Raw genomic sequence first — 18,826 nt, forward strand, 5'->3', positions numbered from 1 at the left:
AAAAAGACCGAAGTGGGGTCGTTCTTTACCCCCTGGTAACAGTTCTCAGAGCATCTGCTGTGGGATCAGGAAAAGATCAGGGATTGTTCAGAAGAGGAGAGTGAAAAAGCAAAAGCAGAAAATAAACATGAAAGAGGAAGAAACCTTCAGAGCTAAGCAAGGTCCTCTGGCTGGGGAAGCACGTGCCTTGCATGGAGGAATAAAATATCTTCTGCACATTTATGTGTAGATTTATTCTAGAATATCCTCCTCAAAACATAGCAGAAGCAGACATCAAATACACCTAGAGCAAACAAACCTGTACACACATGTATTTGACATATAAATCAAATACATTTAGACTGCACAGCAACATCTAAAGGTCATTTACCCACTGCACATCACAAAAACTCCATGCAAAGAAGTGAAAACGTTTGGCACATACAGTAAACAGTATGACAAAATAGATCTGTAAAAAAAACAGGAGAAGTAAGGTGGTTAGCATAAAATGCAAGATGTTCGCTCAGTTTCAGACCAGGAAATAAGAATAATCTTTTTAGTGCATTCATCTTAACAGGATCTTAAATAGCTTGGACTATGTTTGGACCATGGAATACTTTCAGAACACACACGTACTCAAAAAAGTCAACCTGCCAGCCTCTAATTAAACTATGACCAGAAAGAATGAGTTAACATACAAAATGAGACCATGACTTGGGAAACCAAAACCACTGGATATTCCCAGTAAAAGTTGTTTCATAGAAAGGTATTACATGATTCTTAGGAGTTTTATTGGATATTATGCAACAGAAACTTGTAAACGGATCTATAGAAAACTGTACTCAAAAATGTGTCTAAGAGGAAGAGGAATTTAAAACGAGCACAGAAAACCCTGCATTTTAATTTTGCCTCATGTTCAACATGTGGAAGGACCTAGTGAAAATCCACTGGAGCAGTAGTCCCTGGGAAAGGCTTCTCCTTATCCTCCCTGAGTGGCTAACACAGTCTTTGGCTTCATTAAACACAGTTATGCTTTTCCCTGCTGTCAGCAGCATCTGTTCAGCTCAGTTTATCTACCAGACTTGAGTGCTGCCATCAGCATCAAAGATGGGGAAAAACAAATGTCACATAGCCTGTTCTTACCATTTTATTTTCCCCCTGCCGCAAGAATAGCTCATCTAGGAAGAACTGATTGTGTGGAGTTTAATTCTTTCCAGTCACTGCCCCAGCTCTCAGGTATTGAGAGCAATAATGAGATATGACAAGATAGGCCTTCAAAGAAAAAATTTCCTCTGAAAAGTCCTATCTTCTGGCTTAGCTGTCAGCAATGCCTTGCAGAGAGTGCTGGCTGCCACATAAGCCCCTGTTTCCCAGGAGATATTTTCTCCAAAGACAGGGACTTCCCAGCCTCCTGCCACTGCTCCCTCCTCTCAACACCTAACTGCTTTGGCATTTCTTAGTGGTGGTGTTCATCCCCAAGAGGAGACTCAGAACAGATATATCCTGTTTTCTCCTGGTTAACCCAGAGAACAGAATACAAGGACTAAGCAACCTTCTTTCAAAGGAATGAAGTTGTCTAAAAAGCAAAATCAGCAAAAATTTTTCAGGAAATTTCATTCTTTCAATGCAACATGTTTTACATGAACTAAATTAGGGAAAGGACAAGATAGAGGCAGATGGGAGAGCAGCAGAGGTTGTTACAGGCTTTGTCCTCATTTTAAAAAAAAAACAATAAACAAGATACAGGACAGCAGATGAACAGAAGTTTGGTGCCACTGCAGCCCACAGAGTGTCCACCCAGCCCTGAGAAATCCAAGCTTCTTCTGTCCCTGAGCTAGTGAAGAACTCGGCCTGTATTTACTTGGCATGTTTTCCTTTCGCTGTCCTCTCAGAAAGAACCAATGCTGGTGCTGTCACTGAGACGACTCCACATTGTGGTAGTTCTGCTGAAGCAGTGTCTCAGGTTTCAGGGAAACACTGTATTTACCAGGTAAAACAACTGGAGTTGTCAACATTGTGATTTTTAGAGGCCAGACTAGACAACTACAGCAGGTTTTTCGAAATATAACCACATACGTGTATTTTGTCCACGTTTGTGTAGGCACATTTACATTTGGGCATCCATGAGCTGTGTCATACATGGAGAGGGGTTGCACATCTTTGTCTCTCAGTTCTGAGTCTGCATGCCAGGCTAGTCCATGGCCTGCCTGATGGACAGATGCTGCAGCCACAGGATGGCAATATCCCACACTACTGCTCAGTTAAGCTCCCTTCTTTCCTTCATTCTTGTAGCTCCCTTGGCAATCAGCACGCCCTACTTTCCTCATTCTAGCCACTCCTGTGAACTTCTTTTTCTTCCCAAAAGCTTATCACACCAGGAAGGACAGGGAAGGAGTAAAAAGGTGCTTTGCCAGATTGCAACCCAGGAGAAGTCAGAATGTGAACATGCATTATTTTTGTACTGAGCCTCCCTTTTCTCAGTATTAATTCCAACCACCCACCCACCACTGTGCATTTGGGATTCTCACATGACTCATGGCAGATCTAACAAGATGATACATCCATCAAGGGAGAAAACCTGTGCCAGATGCTTTACAAATCAAAAGATAACTTGGGCAGTGCAGAGCAGAGAGTGAGAAAGACACGTACCAACCAGCTGAGACCAGCCTGAAAAGTCAGTCCAAATTAAAGACAACAAAACAGACTGTCTTCTAATAACTGGATTTTGACATCAAGTTTCACATTAGGTTAATAAATTTAGATTACTCTCCCCTCAGCTCTTGACCACAGAATGCCAAGAAACAGTTTAGGGTGTGAACTTCTACAGCATTACATATCTACATTGGCCACCCACAGACACTGGACTGGAATCTGTAGAGTATCACCAGTTTCTCAGAGAGAGAAACAAAGAAAGAGGAAAAATGTGTAGAGCTGCATATATCAGGTTTTGTAGCAAACAACTCCTACCTAACAAGACACAAAATCCAGCATTAAAAAAAATAATAATTGTACCTTGGATACCTAACAACATTTGAAAAATTTCAGCTTTCCTCTGAAAATACACTTAGAATAGTGTAGCATCAGACAAAAGATATTTGAAAGCATTTAGCCTCCTGTCAAGTCCAGTGTTTTCTCACACTTTCTCCAAAATTAGGATCTATTTCCTTTTTACTCTGTGTTCTCAAGTACAATTTCCTCTATCCTGAGCCTTCTGTGAATTAAAGCTCCAAATGTATGTCATAAAAGGCATCTCAATAAACAGAAGAAAAGGAAGCCCTCCCAGGAGGGCTAGGAAGAAGCTGTATATTTATAGTGTCTGTTATAGACATCATCTTTAGCAACCAAAATGGCAAGACCATGTTTAACTAATCAGAGAAAGTCGTGAAGCTTTGCAATCTTTGTTTACAACTGCGTGCATTCTCTTCCAGTATTTCAGGTTCAAATGTATCTTAGAAGCAAAAAAAGTGAGTCCACTCAAAAACATTTGGACTCTGTTTTCTAGAACTGGACCCAAAACAGAACTGAATCCCCAGATTAGATCAAAGTGTAGCTCTTTGTGAGTGGAAAACTAATTTTGTCCAAATGCTGTTTTTCATTCAACAGTTACAGTTTTAATCTCACGGAGGTCCAATTCATAGTTCAATGAGCTACTACCTGGTACTTTTCTCTCCTAGTTGCCATTAAATGGCCTCTTTGACAAACATTTTGGATTCTTGAATGACTAATGACATGAAATGAAAAAAGGAAAAGATGTTTGAAAACATTAATAGATCCGCAGCTTGAGCTGAGAAAGCAATTGGACTGAATTCCAGAACAATACTCCCAATAATTTCAGTGGGGCCAGGATTCCTCTTCCATGCTGAAAGACCATTTAATTGATTTATCACACTTCTAATACAATATAAGCCACAAAAGACCATTTAGAAGTCCTGCAGCAACAGAAGGGTGAGGTTTATATTTCTTGTTATGTAAGAAAATGAAATCCAGCCCAGTACTTCTAGATGTTATTTTTAGGGGGATTAGACATAAGCTAGAATTCCCATACAGGTCAGTTACAATTAATGATGATTAGGCTGAATATGCTGAAGGACGAAGTATTCTGGCAAGCAAGAAAATAACTGTGGATGTGGAAGGAGGGGGAGAACATTTGTGACCTAATGGTCTTAAGAGATCTTTTCCAACCTAAATGATTCTATGATTCTACTCCAGTTCACAAAAGACTCCTGTAATAAATTAAAAACAACACAGTAATACAGCTCTAGGTTTCAAACATAATTTTCTCCTGAAGGTGAAATCCTTTTTAGAGAGGATGCATCAAGAAGAGACAGCTGCCAGTCTAGTCTCTATTTTTAGTAAGGAACCCCTATTTTGCAGTCATCCCAATGAATGAAGTCTTTCAACTAGAGGGCTCAGGCTAAGTCTATCAAAGCATTTTCCTGAGTTTACAAGTATTTCAACATTGCTTTTGATGTTGGACCCTTGGTTTGGACTACAAGCCCCATTACTTTTTATGCCCCGTATAGATGCTGGTGGGGATGTTACCTTGAGAGATGAACCTTTAGGACTGAAACATTTAAATGGCTTCTTGTCTTCAGATACACCATCTTCTGGCATCTTTTGGCGTTTCTCAGCAGCTTCAGCCCTTCTTCTTTCGATTTCTTCCTTCATCCTCCTCTTTTCCTCCTTAAAAATAATATGAATGTTTACTTGTTCTTTCAGAAACTACATCACCATCACAGGGCTGTGCAGCCCTACAAACATTTACCAGATTCTTTAAGAACAGGTTTTTATGCCAGTTGAAAAAGTTCAGTGACCTGCCTGAAATGTATAAAGGTGTTAATTCCAATCCATCAGAGTGTTGAGGATGCCAGGAAGACAATTAGTGTGTGCTGCTCTACTCTCACAATGTGTCTAGTGTCAATTCACAATGAAGTCACCAAATTTATTGTCATATAGTTCCACTTAAACAGAGCTCAGTTTCTCTGTATTCTCATATATCGTACTGGTATTGTTCTTCTGTTCCTCTTCTCCGACACTTATTGTGCCAAGGCTAATATTTAACATGGAAAAATCAATAGGTGGCCAAGAAACCCAAGATTAAATGCTTGCAGCTCTCCCTCCAGAGATGAGTTTTGCTTCCCAAGCCACAGGTCAAACCAGAAGCCCTCAAGGCAACACCAGTGTGAGCACTGGTCAGCGGGGTCTGATCAGCAAGGTACTGTGCTATCTTGGCATCTACTGAGCTCTGTTGTGAAGAGTTTAGTACATTAAAGGAATTGGCATTCAGCTGCCAGATACTATCAGTATTATTCATTTACCATTTGTTTTCCAAACAACTAGGATTCCTAAATGATGCACCAGAGGCTTGGAAATCCTATTTGTAGAGTCCCTTGGCAGAGGAAGTACAAGAAAACAGATGTGTTGGATACTCAATATTTAAATAGACAAGAATATCTCCCTAATGAGATCTAGCCCATTGTAACTACATATAACATTAGCATTCCAGCCCATCTGCAGCAGATAAATTTTGACATGCACTTTGTAATTCAATCTTTATAATGTCAAAAAATTCTGCCGCTATAGCACTGCCCCAAGATTTTGAATCCCCAAGAAGATAAGAAATTTGCAGCTATCACAGATGAAATCCTGACTTGTGAAAACAGATCTTGGAGCCCTGTCTTTCCTGAGGCTAGAATTAGAACTTTTTTTTCCTACTCTGGATGCTGCATGTTTTGCTTCAGGTCTTCACTAGACTGCAAAGGGCTGTCAACTAATGCGAGAGGAGTGGAAGCAAAATAACAATAATGGAATAAACTCAAGTCCAACACCCCCATACTTCACACCTCCTCTCTGATTTTTCTCTCAGCCTCCTCCTGCTTCTTCTTCTGCTCCTCTTCCTCCAGGATTTTCCGGCGCTCTTCCCGCCTTTTCTTCAGCTCATCCAGCTCTGCTGCTGCCTCCTGCTGCTTCTCCTTCAGCTTCTCCAGCTCCTCGCTCTCGTTCTCGCCCCGGCGACGCCTCTGATCCTCCAGCCTCTTCAGAGCCTCCACCCCCGGCTTTGCCTCCTCCATGCTCCCCTTCAAGCTGGAGCGGCTGGGAAGGCAACAAAAGGAAAAATGGTGTCCAAAAGTTTTCCCTTTCTGGCCAGAACCACCTGCTGCCTTGTGCCCAGCGCGAGAGCCATGCACTCCAGGGAGCTGCTGTGGGAATTGGGCTGGGAGGCTTTAGAAGGGAGCTGGGAGAAATCCTTAGTTTGAAGCTTTGGGAAACCCCTTGCTAAGTTATGGTGAGAAAGAGCTGTCTAATGGGAAGTTGTTATGTAAATTGGTTTGTTCATATAAGGTTGTGTTCTAGCATGTTCCACGGTTTCTGTTCCCCGATTGGTTTAATTTTGCCACATTAATTTGCATACTCCTAACCCCCACTTCCTATTGGCTCCTTCCCCTGAAGCTCCACCCCTATCTACCTTATATAAGTAACTGTAACTCCCTAGCACCTTTTTGGTGAACCCTATACTGAGATCAGTTTGCTGTTTGTTATTTTCACAGAATTCACAGAATCACTGGGTTGGAAGAGACTTTCAAGTTCATCGAGTCCAACCCATGCCCTAACACCTCAACTAAACCATGGCACCGAGGGCCACATCCAGTCTTTTCTTAAACACATCCAGGGATGGTGACTCCACCACCTCTCCAGGCAAACGATTCCAGTACTTTATCACTCTTTCTGTGAAAAACTTCTTCCTAATATCCAACTTATATTTCCCTTGATTCCGCTTGAGGCTGTGTTCTCTCGTTCTGTCCTCCAGTTGCTGCCTGGAGAAAGAGACCTACCCCTACCTGACTACAACCTCCATTTTGCCCGTTAGTAAAGTTCTTTCTTTTTCAAGCTACCAAATCATGCCCATCTCTCATTTGTTTTGCCACCAAAGAGACTTTCACCCCGAAATCTCTTGGTGACACCCCAGTCTTCCTATCCAGGCCTGGGGATTTTCACATGCTGCCTTCCAAGACCTTTTGCTCCTTAGCAAACCATGGCTGGCCCAAAGCATTTCCATCAGGAGATGTTAGGCTGGGATATTCCAAGAAGAACCTCTCCCATCTGTGCCAGTGAGGAAGGAGTCTCTCCCACATGCACCACGGTGCCTGAGATCTTGTGCCACCTTTATTATTTCATGTTCTGTGTCATAAAGGATGCTCTAATCCTTTGCTTTCAAATGCAAATATTTTTTATAAACCCCCTAGAAAAAGACAAACATCTCTGGGGACAGGACAAGTTACTTGACTTGGGGAAAACAGGAGGAAATAAGAGAGGGGAGGGAGTCTTCCAGTTTCAACAGTGTTTTTAAAAAAAACCCTAAAAACATTCCTATCTCAGCTATAAAACCCATCACTCTAACTCCACCAGCATGTATGAACAGAAGGATTCATCAGGTCTTTTGCTTACATTTTTTAGGGAAAATATGACTTTTTAATGAGGAACTGGAAATTAATGGTAACTTTCCACAGGAGAAAAACAGGAGTTTTCCCAGCAGCTGTAAAACATGAGACAGAAAGAAAGCCAAAAAAAAAAAAATCCCCAAACTTAAAGAATTTGCATAGGTGAAGAGCATGCTTCCAACAGAGTCAGATAGCATCACCTTGTTAAATAATTACCACATCAGTGTTTAGACAAATGTCTGCTCCTTAAGTGTGTTTAATGTTACTGCTGGCAAGGAGATTGGTACCAAAGATTTTTAAGTGTGCTATTGACAAAAAGGCAGAAGATGAATACATATATGGATTTTTTTTAAAAAAAAAGCTTTCTCTACTGTTGGCATCTAAAAAACACTGGATAGAAATTACTTCATTAATGCAACCAGAGTGTTGCAGAGTATAATACCACAAGACAGTGTAAATCAAAGATTCCAGCAGTAACTGTTAGAGATGACAATATAAAAACCAGATTCCATATAAATTTGCAATCCAATCACACCCAATCCTGAAAAATGCTCTTCATTCAGACAGATGCTTCATGCAGCTAGAGTCAGCCACATAAAAGAGGCTGTAGGACCAGAGCTAAGTTATTTGTAGTTTTAAAATCATAATAAAATCTACTAACACAGAATTCTCTGTCCCCACATGATCTTGCCAGTGGTTCTAGCATGGCATGCATGATTTATGAATTGTATCACTAAAAAAACATATGACAAGTTAATTTAAGTGTCCACAAATAAGTGGCATCAGGTAGTGATGCCAAATTACAGACAAGAACTCCTGCTTTTTAAAATGAAAAATGTATATACAATTGACCAAGTATTGTGAGAATACATTGGAAATTTAATTTGCAATTTCATTTAGCCCTTTAAAAAATGAAGTGAAGAGCAATACCTGAGGTGTGATTTTGAGTGGGTGTCCAGCCGGGAATACCGCTGGTTCAGTTTGCGGAAGTACTGAGAACTCAAAATATTCCACAAGCCTCTACAAGGCACTGTGTAATTTCCAAAGATCTAATGCACCTAATGCTGCTCAGGCCAAAAGAAATCCCTGGCTATCCTAAGGCTTTCCTGTTTCATTGCAAGGTGGTAGCTCCTCCAGCAAACCAACCCAAGAACCTCAATATATTTTTTTCTTTGCCTCTTGGTCTCTGTGTTGCCAACTCACCAAGACCTGCAAGCTTTGGGCCTAAAGAAGATGGAAGACATCACTTCAGACAGCCAAAATGATCCCCCTGGCAAGGGCAGACATTTGGTCTTCAGAATTAAGAGAATGAAGAATGTTTGCAAAGATTTTTTTTAAGATAGAGCCCCTCTGTTCTCAGCACAGAAGAAAGGTTAGCCCTCAATACCCTCAGTCTCAATGAAATTAGCAGCACCTCAGCTTTCAGCTGATGAAGCCAGTGGCAGAATCCAATCTGAACATTCTTGTTTGCAGACCTCGGGTGATTGTTTTGGCCTCCTTACAAAGAAGGATATTTAAAGTTTTGAACTTACTTTATTCTCATGCTGCTCACAGGTCTTCCCTGACTGGTTCTGCATAATCCAAAATAACGAACAATACACAGGCAGTAATTATCCTTATTTTCCTCCACATCTGACTCCTCTGTTTTCAACAGATTCTGGGAAATCTCCGTTCTCTGCTGTCGACATTGGGAAATTAGCATTGAGGTGCTGGGTGGAGGAAGAGTTTTGTAAGCACCTCTTTGGTATTAAGAAATGAAGGTGGTTGCCAACTCTCAGACAAGGAGGAAAAGGAAAGAAGTGGCTTATGGGAGCCAAAAATGTCAGAACAATGTGGAAAAAAACATATTACATCATATTTAAGACTTTTGCAGTCCTGTATGAGAATAGGGAGGAAGGCAGGTGGGAGGGGAGATGGGAAGGGGAAGCCATAAAATGGAATTTCATTCTGTATTTCTCTTACTGACTGACGTAGACAAAAAGAGAGATAACATTTTTCTTTTGTCTCCACTACCCTATTTTGTTCCCAGTTCTCACCACTGAAAGCTAGCCAAGTTATATTCTTTCCAAATAGTATCTGATGTGTGCATTTAAATTAAAAAAAGGAACAAAGGACAGTTCCAGACAAAGCCCAACTCTGTGGGGGCAGCTCATAAGAAAACAGACCAAGAGCCCTAATTCATACCCAACAACCCAACAAACACTGGCATCTCTGCTGATGTTGCCAACCCAAATCTTCCACACAGCTGATAAAAGGTTGTTGAACAGGCTTTTTCACACTTTCATGAAACAGTAGAAGAAAAACAGACATAGGAAAAAAAAAAAAAAAGGAGTGGAAACTCAAATCTAAATTTTGTCACTAATGCCTGTCTCCCACAGGAAGTAAAGCAAATGAAAACAAAACAAAAATATTTTTAGAAAATCATTCTCATGTTATTGATGATGTGACCCAAGTTTTGAGCAAGGCGAATTTCCTGCTGTTCCATCTCCATTGCTGTCTGTCTTTTGGCCTTAGGTCAGGCTGTCTCCAGGGTCTTTTGAACTGCATTTTATTTTGAGAAAGTTTGTTTTTCCCGGAAGAATCATGAGGGGAATGATGAGATACAATAGCAAATCTCATCTGCCATGCTGAGATTTCTCAAAGTGCCTGGAGAGCTTAACCTTTCCTTTGCCTGTGTCAATGTAAAAGAGGAAGAGAGATGCAGAAGAAGAAAAATTTAGATTTCTAACCCACTCATTCTGCTATTTGTTTTCTGCTAAAAGGAAGAACTTGATTTCTATTTTATGTACCCCATGTTTTTAGCAGGCAGGATCCTTTTAAATACAATTTTCACTAGAAAATTGTTACCTTCTTTGAATTTCCCAATATAACCACAAGCCAAATATTTCCTTAAAAAGAAAAATAAAAATCAAACTGTGACACAGCTTATAGAAAGGAAGGGGAAAAAAATATTATTTTGGCTAGGAGAGGTTTTTACCTAACTAGAAAAACAGTTTTCTACAGAAACCTTAAATTTTTTTCTACAGAAATATCAATTTCAATGTTTGCCTTGAAATCAAGAGAGAAGTTCTTTCTAGTTACCAGCTGGATTGTGCTTTATTCTGCTAATTCAAGATAGGTGGGTAATTGGAAATAGGTTACTACAGCAAAAGATGAGATCTGACTAAAAAAATTAGAGAACACAAAATCTAGGGTTTTGTCATTATTGGCCTCTGTGTAGAAATTAGAAATAAGTAAGGAAGCAAAGCCCCAGGAAAGCAAAACCAAGCCTCTTGTCTCTGCTGAGGGAGCAAGGCCATTTCCCCCTGCTTTCTGGACTTTGTGTTGTTACTGCAGCAGAGTGGGGACAGCTTAGAAACCGCAGAACTGCAACCCAAGGAACACCTGAGCCACTGCTGATGCTGCCAGCCCAGTTCCTCTACTCAGCTGCCCCAAGCAGAGAGCCAGAGATGGCCCCTGACATGCAAGAACTCAAGCCCAACTCTTACTTGGAACTCACCCGAAAGCATTCTCAGTAGGTTTAAGTTTGGAGGCAGGGGGTTCACGTTCTCCATTCTGTGCCTTTTGTTCAGGGACGCCTTTCTTACGATCCCAGACACTTTTCATTTCCTCTTTGGGTGGTTTACCTTTGTCATCTTTTACCTGTTCAGAAGATTACACAGATCACAGAACAAAACACAAGACACACAAACACACACACAAAAAAAAAAAAAAAAAAAAAAAGGCATTCTAAGTAACAGCTGAGAAACACAAAATTCTTGGCAAGATTGGGAACTGTCTTCAAACTGTTTACGTGCTATACTGCAGAAGTGGTCTGGAAAGCTCTAAACTGGGATCAACTATCACTTTGCTATCCTGACCTGAATTCCAGGTCAAAGCATCTTGAAAATAATATTATCAGTCTTCTGTGAAAATCTGCTGTGGCCATGGGATTATGCCACCACACTGCTTCACTCTGCAACTGCATTCTCACTTTTCCCTCCCATTGCAGCATCATTCACCTGTTGTTTCTTAAGACTGCAAGTTGCAAACTCTCTGGGATTTGCCAATACATTTTTGGTACCAGGTTTATGGCATTGGTACAATAAAAATAACACATAACTTCCAACAAACATGGAGCTTGTTTGACAAAGTCCACGGTCTTTTCAGTGTCACAGCAGAAGGATACTTCCTTACTGCAAGAATGATGGCCAAAACACAAAATTATCTTTATATCACAGGAAACCTTACTCTGATAAGAAGCACAGTCCTGCCTGGGGCTGGTCAGGGTTAGCATTATCAGACATGAATATTTAAACCTATGAAGAAGGAAATGCTCTGGAAAACATGAATAAAAACTCCCTTTCTCCCTTCAAAATTTTGTCTTATGAATCCTAATGGTAATTAAGAATATTCCGTGGATAAATTTCATTCTCCAGTATTTCTTCAGAGTTATGAGCTTGAAGTATTTATCAATATCACAGATGGCCTGATCCCAGCATGCTGAGTCATGACTAGATGCTGGTAAAAGGAGAAAGTGAACTGATTTAAGTTATGTATCCTCAGGTAGAAATACTTTTCTCTGTTAGTTAAGACTACCAGCCAAAACAAGCTTCCAACAGAAAGTTTCAGTTTGAAAGTCTTCAAACTGTCAAACACAATTCAAATGGAGACCTTTAGAAAATAGATACTTTGGAAACCCAAAGAATTCTTTAGTCCCATTTGCTAACTAGAAAGATAAAGAGCTTCTGTCACAGCCCTGTCTGCAACACAGCTGCTCTTAAAGGTGCCTTAAGATGCACCCTGAAATAAAAAATAGTACACAGCTTCACACCCCAAATCAAAAGAAATTTCTGTTCTTCCTCATCAAGGAACAAGTCCTGGAGAAGCTTAACCTTTACCAACAAAGGCTGAGTTCAGAGTCTTCACAGCCAAGATCTTCTCACGGCACTAAATTGTGCCGGTGCAGAGTGAAGCCTGAAGTCAGTGCCTGACTTTACCTGAGGCCAGTTTGCTGCTCAGAGGAACAAGATGTGACGGACACCACCGTGGTGGTACACATTAGAAGTAAGTACAGGATGCTTAAACCTTTTGAGCAAATTTGCTACTGGTGGGGGCTGTTGGGCACAACCAAGAGAGGCATCTGCTCTGCTCTGAGAGCTGGCAGCAGCGGTGCAGACTTTTCCCACCCTCTCCTGCCAACAAGAGCTGGCAGCAGCTCCCTGACGGACAAGAGGGGAGTTCAGCATTCTTTGGCCATGATGCTGCCACTGCTACAAGCGAGGTCATTATTGCCAGCTTCCTCAAGGAATGGTTTGCTGTTTTCTAGGAGCCGGCCTGAGACAAGCAGAACCATTCATTTATCCTGATGGATGCCATCACACAACATTCATCTTCTGGGCGTTCCCAAATCAGGGTGAGCTGTGGATTGTGTTCTCTGCTGCCTGTTAGCAACCTCCCAGCCCTTCAGCCCCAGGCAGGGTGATGCTGAAACCGGCTGTGTTGACTGGGGCAAGATTTCTTGTGCCAGGATGTCTGTCCTGGGATTTTGTGAGCATAAGATTTCCTTCGCTGAGATTTTCATCAAGGCCTTCCTAAGTCTTATTTAAAAAGCCAGCACTTCCAGCTGCCTTATGTATTCAGGTCCACTGGGGAGGGTTGTATCTCTTACATCTTAATTGAAATCACTGAGAAAACTAATATTAAAACAATATAATTTAAAAATTAATAGGTTAGGAAATAGCATTTCAGAAGGTACTAGGATTTATGATTATGTGTCTGCATTTGAGAAAACCATTAACACAGCTTGGCCTCTTCATTCAAAAAGATGGCAAAACATATTACAGAAACATTTCACGTCTTTTGGGCTCAATCCTTCTCTTACTAATTTTAATACCAAAGCAGAGATTGATTAGCAAAGAAGCAGAAATCTTTGTATCTCATTCCAAAGGCAGGTAAGAGAATAAGTTCTTTCCCTTCTCTCACTGCTTCCCTAAATTACAGACTAATTCAGCTTCTGCTGAATTCAAAAAGGACTCCACTGGAGCAGATGAGTGCTATTACCTGAACTGAAATAGTTCACATGTTCTTACAAACCCTTATATCAAACTAGAACATGACCATAGGCATGGTTAAGAAATTTCCAGCTTTATGTATTTATTTTTTATCTATTTCTATACTGCCTTTTTTCTGTTAGATTTTTATGTCATATTTGAGACCTGAGATTTCTAAATCGTGTGTTTGAACACCTTCTGACTGAAGAAAATCAGTTACTGAGGTTGGGGCCCGTCTGGCAGATTTGATTCTTGACTTGGGCTCAGTTATTTGGTGAGTTAAAAGCTGTGGGCATCTGAGTCCAAGGCTTCTCTGTAAAGTCAAATGCCATCCCCAAATACCATGAGAAAAGCAACTGTTGCAGCACGTCTAGCCAAACTGGAAGCAGGAAATACCAGGAGCCTCACATCATGAGAAAGCTTGTTCTTATGAACTTCCCAGGTCACTTTTAAGAACCAAAAACTGTGCAGAAGTTCAGAAAAAGAGACTTTTTTTTTTTTTTTTCCTTGCCAAATTAACCAAAAGCTAAACTTTGAGGTCCAAAGCAAAAGCAAAACTTGATTATGTAGATACACTCCATTCCCTCAGGGTCTTGTTCATGAAACACTGGCATCCTCTTAGCTGCATGCACATTCAGAAAGAGACCTCACTGAATTTTTATGTCCGAAAAAGGGGAGGGAGAAGTGCAGATGGGAGCTTGATCTTGCCTGATCATCAATTTTTGTTCACAGGTAAAGAAGTAACAACTGGGATTTTCAAGACATTTTGAATGCTCAGGATGGGCATTCAGCATTGCACTAGAAGTGGGATTCTATTAGCTTGTCTTGGCTTCAGCATCCAAAGATGGAAACACTAAAATCACAAGTAACTTTTATAAGTCTTGCCAATTTCCTGGAATAATCTAGCCCAGTGGGTAAGTTTTAAAAGCATGATGAGAGCTCCAGGGAGAGTTGGCCAAGCTCTGTATAAGAACAAGCAGGACAACCGTGTCTCAAGTTCCCCACAAATCAAAGTTTGTGGTCAGTCACAGACTCCTCTTTACATTTACTTGTAATATTCAAGGATTGCATGCGAAAGTGAATAGTGGAAACTGGTTTTGTCTTCTTAGTATAATCCATCCCTAATTTTTTTTTGGTGCAGCTATTTCCTCAGTGCTTCCTGAGGGTGAGCTAAGCATCTACAGCATGTCCCAAAGTCATCTGCTAACTAAGGACCCTGCAGTGGACCCTCTACAACCCTCAATGGTCCCAATCCACTGGACAGGCTCCCTTTAAGCCACACAGACTGGCTGAACCCAAAAGGGTCCAAACTTCCAAGGCTCTGAGCAGTCTCCCCTAATCAGAATCAGGGGCTGTTTTGAGACCTGCTGCATTGAACCACAACCACTGCACAGCACTGAGCACTGCTCCCAGTGGCCAGCTGTACCCTGAAAAGTGAATCTTATTTACTTACCATACAGTAAAACACCATGGCACCAGCTCCTGTGTTTACAGTGGAAATGCAATGCAGTAAATTTGGTGGGTGTTCTCTTTAAAATAAAAGAAGAATCTTGGGTATGCACAGTTTTATATCATGGGGTATTGCAGCTTGAGGGGGAATTATTAGTTAAGGCAGTCAGGTGGCCAAGGGGCCTAGATAATTATTATCATTATGTTGATTATTATTAATTATCATGATGATGATGAAGATGATGATTAGAGTAGGTTTTGTTCATAGGGAAAAAGTTCACAGTAAAGTGAGAGGAAACCAGGGAAGGATGATTAGTTGATACTGTCCTGAAAAAATCATCCCTAGAGGGGAAAAAACATACTTGTGTTGTTGACTGAACTGAGTTTCCTGAAATTGTTTTAAGACAAACAGGAATTGGTCTTAAAGCCCCAAAAGAACAAACTACTTAAGTATTTACTTAATTTTAAGCATTTAAGGAGCTTCATCCTTATTTATTTCAGCAGGATTGCCCTTGTTCTTGACATAGAGCACAAGCTTAAGTACTTTGCTGAAGAAGCAACTTTCACTTATAGGTGTCTTATTTGCTTTCATATCTCAAGTCTCCCTATCCCATCTAAATCAGTGGTTTATGAGTTACCTGATCTTTTATGGAGGTAGCTTGGAGCTTCTCTTCTGGCAGCTTTTCCTTTTTAGCTTCCACTTTTTCTTCCTCCTTTTTTATTGGGTTTTCAACAATTTATTTATTTTTTAGTGCCAAAAAACCACAAACCATTGCACCTGTTTGTGCACTTTTTGTTTCTTCACGCTGTGTTCACACAATCCAGTGTGCAGGCACAACTCCATCCTGTGCTGCTGTGCCCCCTCCACCCCCTCCAAATCCTCAAATCCCCCCCATCTAGGCCTTTCTCCCTGGTGTGGCACCATGCTCACGTGTCCCAGTACAGAGCCCCTTTCTTGTGATTGTGTTCAGCACACAGCATTCCTCACACAGTTTAAGTGGTGCTCATAATGTTTTCTGCCAAGATGTCTCTGCCTCCACCTCGTGTGTTACTGTGTTAGGTCAGTTTATAGCAGCTGAGGGGGAAAAAAAGGCAGCAAAAGCACATGCAGTGGTCTGAACATGCAAGGTTTTCTTTGAATAATGGAGTGAAGTCAGGGCTGTTGTGCACTGAATTATTGGTAAACAAGAGGGGATTTACGTTTAAAAAGAGAGAGCGACAGCACAAGTGTTAGTAACTTCAGTACAAAACTAGATCTGTGACGAAATTCCAATTCAATCTTTTCTTGCATTACATTCCACACAAACCACAGGTGTCTTGTTTTGGTGCAAAATGTTTACTGTACCTGTTTTTTTAAAAAAGCTGCTCGAGGTTTTTCATCTTCTACTTTCTTCTCTTTTACCTGTTTATCTTCCATTTTCTGTTCTTCTATCTTTTGTTTTTCCTTTAATTTCTCTGCTTCTAGTTTAGCCTTTTCCTCAGCCGCCCTCTTTTCCTCTTCTGCCTTTGCCCTCTCCTCAGCTGCCCTCTTTTCTTCCTCTGCTTTCTGTTTTTCCTCAGCTGCCCTCCTCTCCTCTTCTGCTTTAGCCTTCTCTCTTTCCTCAGCTGCCCTCTTCTCCTCTTCTGCCTTTGCCCTCTCCTCAGCTGCCCTCTTTTCTTCCTCTGCTCTCTGTTTTTCCTCAGCTGCCCTCTTTTCTTCCTCTGCTCTCTGTTTTTCCTCAGCAGCCCTCTTTTCTTCCTCTGCTCTCTGTTTTTCCTCAGCAGCCCTCTTTTCTTCTTCTGCTTTTAACCTCTCCCTTTCTTCTGCTTCCTTCCTTTCTGCCTCAGCCTTTTCCTCATCCCTAAGCTTCTCACTCTCTACAGCATCAGTTACACTTTGCGTCCCTTCTGGCACAGCATTTGTATCATTCTCCGCTTTGTGCTCCTCTGCATTTACAGTTACTGCCTCTTCTTTATCTGTGGATTTTTCTGCTGTCACATCTACCTGATTTTCCTCCTTTGGTTTCTCCTCCTGTACCTCCTCCTTGTCTTTTGCTTCTTTTTTTTCCTCTTCTTCCCCATCTTGCCTCCAGTTGTTCCTTTGGTAGGATTTGGTGGCTGTTTCCGTCTCCTCAATCTCGTAGCGTCCTCGGCGTGTTTCAGCCTTTTCCTCTTTCCCCGTGGTCTCATTTTCTTCCACATTGTTTACTTCTCTCCTGCTGGGCACTGACAAGCTCCCATCTGTGATCGTGGGGTCAAACTCCTTTTGACGTTCCAGGGCTTCCTGCAGACGTTTTTGGCGTCTCTCCTCCCGTCTTGCCAGCCTCTCCAACAACGCAGCTTCATCGTCTGTGGAACGCTTGCTCTCCTCTCCTGCCACACTGTGTAAAAGACACGGGTTTGCATAATAAACAAAACAAAAAAACCTCAAAAACCCCACATAAAATTCTTTCTAACAACATATGCACTTCACAGTTTCTAGGGAAAAAAGCTTGCTGTAGCATCATGCCGCAGTTGGAAAACACAACATGTCACACACTTCAAAGTTTAGCTGCTGTTTTGCTATCCATATCCATTCTCCTTGCCTTAAATAGATTGCTTCTTGTGCTCAGTATCTATTAGCACTTGCCATCACTATTCAGGTTTCTTCTATCAATTGTGTTATGGCCACTGGAAATCTGGGTATACTATTTCTTATGCCTGTTTCCAGATTGCTGGGCAGATTGCAGGAATTCTGGTGAACAGAAATGCATACTCAACAAAGTGATTCTCATGGATGGAGATCCATGGTGTATGTACTTAGTCACTGTAGAAAACTGCTGTGATATGAAGTGAGGCAATAGATGTGTCTAGAATCATGTTGAGAGACATTTTCAGCTTTCTTAACAGATAAAAATGTTAAGAAACTAAACAAATGATAGACAGACAGAAAGGCCAGCTCTGGACAGAGAGGAAAGCCACTCAGTTTGTGACAAGAGGGTGGTGATAGGAGTGATAGGGTGTATTGGTTTAGGGACTACAGGGGCACTGCTGAGTTGATGGTTGGACTTCATGATCTTAAAGGCCTCTCTTCCAACTTTGGTGATTCTATGATTTCAAGTGTCACCTCCTTCCATAAGCTTTTCTGCTCTTTATACTTGTCTGGCACTGACAGTGCCAGGTGGGTGCTGCACTCTAGAGTTCACACCCTGCACCTTGCAGCCAGCACCCTGTGTTGCAGCCACGGCTTGAGGACTGAGTGCCACTCAGTGTTTTGGCTCCAGGATGCCATGACCCCTGTGAGCAGAACAAAAGATGTGGCATTTTGTGAGGCCAGATGCAGCCATGCCTGGGAGAATGAGAGTCTCTAGGAGCCCCAGCTGAATTACCCCACAGACAGCCTTGAGGACACCTAGATATGTGCCACGAGGATGGCCTCAGAGTCAGTGATGCTCCCACCCTACCTTGTAGACACAGCCAGGGTGATCCTCAAAGAGTGAGGTCCTTCTTCAGTTTAAGGATGGCCAAACCCAGTACTTCAAATTCAAGCGCCAAAGCAAACCTCCTCCAGATACTTCTCTACTCTGAACAAATATTACCATTGGCTTGTCAGTGAACAACATTAGGCATTTATTTACCTGTTTTGGGCATTAACCTCAGATTTCTCTGTTCCTTCTCCTGAGAGATCTCCTTCTTCCTTTTGCCGCAGCCTCTCCTGCCGAGCCCGCCGGCGACGTTCTCTGGCGGCTTCTTCGTCATCGTCATCGTTTCTCTGGTAGGACAGCCTGCAACAGGGAAACAAAAGTGCTATAGCATATAGGACACTGAAAAAAATCACACAAAACAGTTTTCTAGAGCACAGTAAGCATGGCTACAGTGGCTTGGCTGCTCCACGTGCTGTTGTGAAAATACACTGTGAAGTTGAGATGTATGATTTCGAACTCTGATTTTATTTTGTATCTCAGAAGT

At 41.5% G+C, this 18,826-nt stretch overlaps 1 protein-coding gene across 4 annotated transcripts in view; it reads right to left on the reverse strand.

Annotated features, from left to right (window-relative positions):
* The window catches only part of CALD1 (caldesmon 1), a 172,471-nt gene that overhangs the window by 9,775 nt on the left and 143,870 nt on the right, over nucleotides 1–18,826 (reverse strand). For all 4 annotated transcript variants that reach the window (XM_066319551.1, XM_066319549.1, XM_066319550.1 and 1 more), the window contains 6 exons: nucleotides 18,496–18,642; nucleotides 16,245–17,259; nucleotides 15,538–15,612; nucleotides 10,918–11,060; nucleotides 5,823–6,072; nucleotides 4,522–4,662 (listed from right to left, as the gene is read on the reverse strand). In XM_066319551.1, coding sequence (XP_066175648.1) covers nucleotides 4,522–4,662; nucleotides 5,823–6,072; nucleotides 10,918–11,060; nucleotides 15,538–15,612; nucleotides 16,245–17,259; nucleotides 18,496–18,642 — 1,771 coding nt within the window. The remainder of the gene's footprint in view (nucleotides 1–4,521; nucleotides 4,663–5,822; nucleotides 6,073–10,917; nucleotides 11,061–15,537; nucleotides 15,613–16,244; nucleotides 17,260–18,495; nucleotides 18,643–18,826) is intronic.

Source organism: Sylvia atricapilla, chromosome 5 (genome assembly GCF_009819655.1).
Source record: "Sylvia atricapilla isolate bSylAtr1 chromosome 5, bSylAtr1.pri, whole genome shotgun sequence".
Lineage (NCBI taxonomy): Eukaryota > Metazoa > Chordata > Aves > Passeriformes > Sylviidae > Sylvia > Sylvia atricapilla.